At 37.6% G+C, this 8,749-nt stretch overlaps 1 protein-coding gene across 1 annotated transcript in view; it reads right to left on the reverse strand.

Moving 5' to 3' along the window:
* The window catches only part of LOC106471110 (homeobox even-skipped homolog protein 2-like), a 10,389-nt gene extending 2,764 nt beyond the window's left edge, over positions 1-7,625 (reverse strand). The window contains exons 1-2 of the mRNA XM_013931697.2: positions 7,376-7,625; positions 260-420 (exon numbers count right to left, since the gene is read on the reverse strand). Of these exons, the coding sequence (XP_013787151.1) occupies positions 260-420; positions 7,376-7,625 (411 nt within the window). The remainder of the gene's footprint in view (positions 1-259; positions 421-7,375) is intronic.
* Between the last annotated feature and the right edge of the window lie 1,124 nt (positions 7,626-8,749).

Below are 8,749 nucleotides of genomic sequence, written 5' to 3' on the forward strand. Positions count from 1 at the left end.
GATTCTAGTTCCTTACTTTAAGTAGATTCTAGTTCCTTATTTTAGATATCAAGATGTGTTAACTTTATAAATTATGTACAGAGACTTTAAGTAAATTCCAGTTCCTTACTTTAGATATCTAGATGTGTTAACTTTATAGATTATGTACAGAGACTTTAAGTAGATTCTAGTTCCTTACATTAAGTATTTAGATGTGTTAAAGTACTGTTTAAACTATCTAGAGACATAAAAAATATTTGTTTAAAACTGGTTATCTCACCTTTATCGTACTTTCCGGAAGGTTAAGCGCGGCAGCAAGTTCACAACGACGCGGTCTCGAAACGTAGTTTTCCCGGCAGAATTCCTTTTCTAATCGCGACAACTGTTCACGGGTGAAGGCTGTTCGATAGCGACGAATGGTGTTGATATCTTGAGTAGGATCTGTGAAATGAAAATCTGACATATTAATTGGTTGTGTCAAGCTATCTGTCGTCACTTAGTACAAATGTAATAACCATACACGTACCTGATATAATAGAAGTAAAACCAAGACTACCTTTCTCATTGATTTTGTTCAGGGTGAGAGCTAGTTAGTGTTAACATAATAAGCAGTAGGAAAGATCCCGATATAAATACCTTAATCATAAAGATGTTTCTAAATTTATGCGATCAATATACGTAACGATAAATCCACTACATAAACCCACAAAACATGGAACACACACCTAAAACATCTTATAGTTAAAGTGTAAGTAAGGAGAAAATGGAACACACACCTAAAACATCTTATAGTTAAAGTGTAAGTAAGAAGAAAATGGAACACACACCTAAAACATCTTATAGTTAAAGTGTAAGTAAGGAGAAAATGGAACACACACCTAAAACATCTTATAGTTAAAGTGTAAGTAAGGAGAAAATGGAACACACACCTAAAACATCTTATAGTTAAAGTGTAAGTAAGGAGAAAATGGAACACACACCTAAAACATCTTATAGTTAAAATGTAAGTAAGGAGAACATGGAACACACACCTAAAACATCTGATCGTTAAAGTGTAAGTAAGGAGAAAATGGAACACACACCTAAAACATCTTATAGTTAAAGTGTAAGCAAGGAGAACATGGAACACACACCTAAAACATCTTATAGTTAAAGTGTAAGTAAGGAGAATGTGGAAAACAAATATTTACAAAATACATTTAAGAATATCTGTATCACTAATAAAGAAAGAACGTTTATTTTAATAACAATACTTCCACTATATCATCTCAGGACTTCAGGTTTATTATGAGTTTTGGTTGTGAAAAGACGACTTCTGAAGTTACAGTTTTGGTTGTGACGAGATAACTTCAGAGTTATTGTCAGTTTTGGTTGTGACGAGATAACTTCAGAGTTATTGTCAGTTTTGGTTGTGACGAGATAACTCCAGAGTTACTGTCAGTTTTGGTTGTGACAAGATAATTCCAGAGTTATTGTCAGTTTTGGTTGTGACAAGATAATTCCAGAGTTATTGTCAGTTTTGATTGTGACGAGATAACTCCAGAGTTACTGTCAGTTTTAGTTGTGACAAGATAACTTCAGAGTTACTGTCAGTTTTGGTTGTGACAAGATAACTTCAGAGTTACTGTGAGCTCTGGTTGTGACAAGAGTTAATGTCAGTTTTAGTTGTGACGAGATAATTCCAGAGTTACTGTCAGTTTTAGTTGTGACAAGATAACTTCAGAGTTACTGTCAGTTTTGGTTGTGTCAAGATAACTTCAGAGTTACTATGAGTTTTGGTTGTGACAAGAGTTAATGTAAGTTTTAGTTGTGACGAGATAATTCCAGAGTTACTATTAGTTTTGGTTGTGACAAGAGTTAATGTCAGTTTTAGCTGTGACGAGATAATTCCAGAGTTACTGTCAGTTTTGGTTGTGACAAGAGTTAATGTCAGTTTTAGTTGTGACGAGATAATTCCAGAGTTACTGTCAGTTTGAGGTTTAATGTAAAAGAAGTATAATAGTAATACATGTTTCAAATTGTGTAAGTTTTTGATGTGAGATCAAGATTAAAGAAATTTGGGTAGCTGGTAACAAGCAGCTCTACAGTTGAACGCTATGTATTCTCTGTACGTAACGTAATAATAAGATGTTTGGGTGTTTCATACTTTCGGCTTCAAGTGGAATCGATCCCAGGTCTCCGTGACGCCAGGAAATACTAAACCGATCAGACTAACAATTACTTAAACAATAATTGCCTTCTTAACCTCGGTGTCATTATCTCTCCAACATCGTAAAATACGAGTAAGTCCGTGTAGGTCCGGTAAGGACACTCTGTATGGAACAGATGTAGGTAGGTCTGAATGTACCAAGTGTTAAGACAATCTGTGCCCACCAAACCCAATGTTTCTGTTCCGATCACACGAATAGTTTTGTTACTCTTGGCCTGAATACTTGGGAACCGAAGAGGATGGTCGAGTTCTACTTGAAGTTCAATCTTCACAAAACTGATACAGCTCACTTATCCGAACTTCTTGTAGTGTTTGAATACACATGTTTGTATAAATAGAGTGACTTCAGACTATCATTATTGTGTGAGTGCTCCATGAGGAAAGAACGTGTTCTGATAAAATCTATTAGTTATAAACCCTCATGATTTTAACGTGTTTACACCTAACAGTCGCTAGTTGACTCGCTTCACACTGTAATCGTTTTTAACTTGAATACCACGATCAAAAGGAATACACACATGCACATGTATATATATATATATATATCTGTGTGTGTGTGTCTTGTAACAGCTACATGAAATATAAGTGATGTTCAATTCCATGAGTCTGTGGTAACATGAGCAGTCTACCACGAGAATGTGGCACGTGCTGTCGTCTCTCTCGTTCAATACCTCGACATTTCTTGACGAGAGGCTATAAAATCCCTCTCCCCCACCCGACCTTTTCAGCGCATCAAAGACTTGTGGAATTCACGGTAAAATAAGACTATTGTCAAGGAAACACAAGGCCAGATATCGTGAACCAAAAAGACGTAGTAAAATAAGACCGTTGTCAAGGAAACACAATGCCAGATATCGTGAACCAAAAAGACGTAGTAAAATAAGACCGTTGTCAAGGAAACACAATGTCAGGTATAATGAACCAAAAAGACGTAGTAAAATAAGACCGTTGTCAAGGAAACACAAGGTCAGATATCGTGAACCAAAAAGACGTAGTAAAATAAGACCGTTGTCAAGGAAACACAATGCCAGATATCGTGAACCAAAAAGGCGTAGTAAAATAAGACCGTTGTCAAGGGAACACAATGTCAGGTATCATGAACCAAAAAGGCGTAGTAAGCTTGTATTTTGAAAACAATGGCGACACTGAAACCTGAAAATATTGCCAAAGTCTTAATCCTCTTCCTAACTTGATGAAGCAAGTCCTCTCAGCTCGTTATTGTAAGCTTGACTTTAACACTCCGCCACCCCACTTGAAGTCCCCTCAGATCGTTGTTGTAAGCTTGATTTTAACACTCCGCCTCCCCACTTGATGAAACAAGTCCCCTCAGATCGTTGTTGTAAGCTTGATCTTAACACTCCGCTTCCCCACTTGATGAAAAAAGTCCCCTCAGATCGTTGTTGTAAGCTTGATTTTAACACTCCGCCTCCCCACTTGGTGAAACAAGACCAGGTATAAATAGTGACAACACTGTGCTGGATCATAGTAAGAAGTTATATTTAACAAGTTAGACCAGGTATAAATAGTGACAACACTGTGCTGGATCATAGTAAGAAGTTATATTTAACAAGTTAGACCAGGTATAAATAGTGACAATACTGTGCTGGATCATAGTAAGAAGTTATATTTAACAAGTTAGACCAGGTATAAATAGTGACAACACTGTGCTGGATCATAGTAAGAAGTTATATTTTCATAGAGATTCTTGCAGATTATAGAATACAAGTTGTGTTAAAGGGGTATTGGTGTGATGTTTAAATACATCTGACAGAAACACCATAAAACACGTGATCCGTGAACATAACTTGGATGTTGACAGAAACACCTGTACATAGAACACGCTATTGTGATTCGTGAACATAAGTCGGATGTTGACAGAAACACCTTATACATAAAACACGCTACTGTAATCCGTGAACATAACTCGGATGTTGACAGAAACACCATAAAACACGTGATTCGTGAACATAACTCAAATGTTGACAGAAACACCGTTATACATAAAACATGCTACTGTGATCCGTGAACATAACTCGAATGTTGACAGAAACACCGTTATACATAAAACATGCTGCTGTAATCCGTGAACATAACTCGGATGTTGACAGAAACAGTGTTATACATCAAACACGCTACTGTAATCCGTGAACATAACTCGAATGTTGACAGAAACACCTGATACATAGAACACGCTATTGTGATTCGTGAACATAACTCGAATGTTTCTGAAGAAGCGAGGACTGAGATATACATTGGATTTAAGCTCAGAAGTATTTCTGTCAGACAGAGCCGTTAGTAAATTAAGTTTCAGAATCCATTTAATCCAGAGTCTGATTATATGTTATATTAAAACGATTTTGGAGTCTCACCACGTCGTCACGCATCACGACATCTTGTCATGTTCTACCTGACCACCTTGCATCTTGTCAATATCTCTGCAGCATAGTTTCAATTGCAAAAGATTCCGTTCAAAGGCTGTCATGTCCAAAGCACACTATTGCAGACTTTCCATCATCCATATAATGTACGACGTCAACGATTTCCCAGCCCCAGTTTCAACAGTACGATCACTCTGAATTCAGCGACTTTACAGGTATGTCTTCATATGGAACAGTTTGAGATAAGCGACGATCTGGTAGAAGCAACTTGTGACTTGAGTCTCCTTCTTGATTATGTTGTGTACTGTTGTTTGGGTCAGTTGGACAACTTTTGCCACTGACCTTTGTGTTCGTGGAGTTTCATCTGTTACAAGGCTCTGCACTTTGTTTCTGCGACTTGAGTAAGACTTGTTGCAAGTCTCTTTATTATGGTTATTGTATTGCTAAATATTCTTTGGTTTTCTAATGCCAGTGGGTACAAGGGATATCCCTTACTTCGATGTATCCTACCTTTATGATCTGAGTGTACGAATATTTTGCTTTTAAAATGGGTTATTACGTACCCTTCCCAAAAGCGATCAATTTTCGGAGGCATTATGCTAGTGTAGGAACCAGGGGCCCATCACATTACCGACAAACAGACACAAAACGTAGTTCTGATACATGCTATTTCACTGCGACTTTACATCCGCCATGGTTGTCACGTGAATTGCTGATTTACATGTTGAAAATTGCTTTAATATAAACTGTTTCTACAGCAACTTTCCATTTTCAGATTACCACTTACATTAAAAGTTTGGATATCCACTGCTTCAGATTTTAAATCCACGCAGGCTGTGAGTATTCATTCATCAGTATTCCACTTTTCACTAGAGATCTGCTACAGAACTAGAAACAATAACTTTCATAGGAGATCTATCTGTTCAGGGACATTTATCATTCGTTCACACAGTGTCAATCAGGCATAAAGGTTTAGAATATTGTTCATCATTCGTCCACACAGTGACAATCAAATATGAAGGTTTAGAATATTGTTCATCATTCGTTCACACAGTGTCAATCAGATATGAAGGTTTAGAATATTGTTCATCATTCGTTCACACATTGTCAATCAGATATGAAGGTTTAGAATATTGTTCATCATTCGTTCACATAGTGTCAATCAGAATATCTGATTGACACTGTGTGGACGAATGATGAACAATATTCTAAACCTTCATATCTGATTGACACTGTGTGAACGAATGATGAACAATATTCTAAACCTTCATATTTGATTGTCACTGTGTGGACGAATGATGAACAATATTCTATACCTTCATGCCTGATTGACACTGTGTGGACGAATGATGAACAATATTCTAAACCTTCATGAAAGGTTTAGAATATTGTTCATCATTCGTCCATATAGTGTTAATCAGATATGAAGGTTTAGAATATTGTTCATCATTCGTCCACACAGTGTTAATCAAGGTTTAGAATATTGTTCAACATTCGTCCACACAGTGTCAATCAAGGTTTAGAATATTGTTCATCATTCGTCCACACAGTGTCAATCAAGGTTTAGAATATTGTTCATCATTCGTCCACACAGTGTAAATCAGATATAAAGGTTTAGAATATTATTGATCCTCTGTCTTTGAGAGATCCAGTGTTAATCTTATATAAACGTTTTAGACAGTTTTTGGTCTATTGCGAAACAGTGAGCAACTGTTATAATGACGTCATTGTACCAAAGTGAAAGAAACATGTTGCACTTTTGTAACTATTTTGTTGAAGACTAAAACCAAATGTAAACAGCTGAAATTAGAACACCAAAATATCTCACCAAACTCCACATGTAGCATTCATTACAAAACTAGATAGAGTTATGTACTTACGGTGTACTGGTTAACTCCGCATGTAACATCCATTACAAAACTAGCTTGAGTTACGTAGTGATGGTGTACTGGTTAACTCCACATGTAACATACATTACAAAACTAGCTAGAGTTACGTCCTGACGGTGTACTTGTTAACTCCACGTGTAACATCCATTACAAAACTAGCTAGAGCTACGTAGTTATGGTGTACTGGTTAACTCCACGTGTAACATACATTACAAAACTAGCCAGAGCTACGTAGTGATGGTGTTCTGGTTAACTCCACATGTAACACTCATTACGAAACTAGCCAGAGTTATGCCCTGACGGTATACTGGTTAGTTCCACATGAAACATAGATTAATAAACTAGCCAGAGTTATGTCCTGACGGTGTACTGGTAACTCCACGTGTAACATCCATTACAAAATTAGCCAAAGCTACGTAGTGATGGTGTACTGGTTAACTCCACATGTAACATCCATTACAAAACTAGCTAGATTTACGTCTTGAAGGTGTACTGGTTAACTCCATAACATACATTACAAAACTAGCTAGAGTTACATCTTGAAGGTGTACTGGTTAACTCCATAACATACATTAGAAAACTAGCTAGAGTTAAGTCCTGACGGTGTACTGGTTAACTCCACATGTAACATACATTACAAAACTAGCTAGATTTACGTCTTGAAGGTGTATTGGTTAACTCCACGTGTAACATACATTACAAAACTAGCTAGATTTACGTCCTAACGGTGTACTGGTTAACTCCACATTGTAACATACATTACAAAACTAGCTAGATTTACGTCTTGAAGGTGTATTGGTTAAGCTACATTAGTTTTTATCTTCGTTTTTATTATTTAGTACATGTCTCATCTATTAACATGTTATAATAAACTAAAGTTAACCATATTTTATTATTTGATACTGGACATTCATTCCTACCTTTTCTTCCTTTTGACTCCGAGGGTGACAGTTTGCCCTTCTCTTCCAGTGATTGGTCAGAGGGAGGTGTCTTAAGACGGTCGCCGAACCAAACCTTTCCGTGTTCGTCGGAGTCGGAGGACGTAGATATCGGTGCCATTGAGCCGGGATCAGAACATGGTGAGGGTCGGCTGTTGGAAGACCGTAGGTCGGCGGTGTTCCGCGTGGGTGGATCCTCAACCACGTCGACCGAGACACGGAAAGACTGCATCGTACTTACAGGTGAGTTAGTGTGGTTCGGAACAATGGATTGGTTGGTCTTGTGTGGCACGCGCGGGGACACAGAGTTTAGTGTTTTGCTTAGAGCAGTAACCAAGTTAAAACTACAGTCCTGATATGGGACTTTCGGCCACCGGCTACTGTAAATCACTGTGGAACGACAGTGTTTTGGCCATGCTGAGCCTTCCGCCTCGCCGTCACCTCACATTATAAGGGGAGGGGCGTCAATTACCGTCATTCATGCCTCTGAATGTTTCATTGGTCGACTTCGTATCCATACTGATTGTTATCCGTATATCCCAGCCTTCTATTGGGTGAAAACTAAAGTGGTTTTAGTGACGTCAAACACTAGGTGTAAGATAGTACCCATAATTCTGATGGATTATCATGGTTGAGTTCGGTGCCCCTGCAGCCCTGTAACGGTGGGCAAACAAATAAAATCCGGTAATTCAGAGCAATAGAGCAATTGAGAAATGTTAAAGCTTTAAAATTGGCCGTAACGCCTCACCAAAAGTTCTAAAGGAAGGAACGAAACATCGGTTTGTTTGAAGCGCCAGTTTTACCACTGTTTAACATCAGGACACGCAATAACATTCAATGTAAAATTCGTTTATCTCATGCACAATATCTGTTGGAATTTAGAAGCACTGGAAATACAGGTGTTGATAAACTTGCTGGGGAAAAGTCTGACAACCTCCTGGATGTATTTTAATGGTTAAACCTGACATTATCTGGTTTAATTACACTTATAACATCGATTACAAAAATCGTCATATCATTATCCACACAAGTATTCTCTCCCGCTAGAGAGGTAATAACGACAAAATAACCCGTCCATTTTGGTAAGTTTGATGTTGGGTCAAATGTTGGAATATTTCACACATATATTCACGGGTTATTTTGCCGTTATTACCTCTCTAGCGGAGACATTTTGAGTAAGTTTGATGTTGGGTCAAATGTTGGAATATTTCACACATATATTCACGGGTTATTTTGTCGTTATTACCTCTCTAGCGGGAGACATTTTGGTAAGTTTGATGTTGGGTCAAATGTTGGAATATTTCACACATATATTCACGGGTTATTTTGTCGTTATTACCTCTCTAGCGGGAGACA

The sequence above is a fragment of the Limulus polyphemus genome, unplaced genomic scaffold (assembly GCF_000517525.1).
Source record: "Limulus polyphemus unplaced genomic scaffold, Limulus_polyphemus-2.1.2 Scaffold4414, whole genome shotgun sequence".
Taxonomy (NCBI): domain Eukaryota; kingdom Metazoa; phylum Arthropoda; class Merostomata; order Xiphosura; family Limulidae; genus Limulus; species Limulus polyphemus.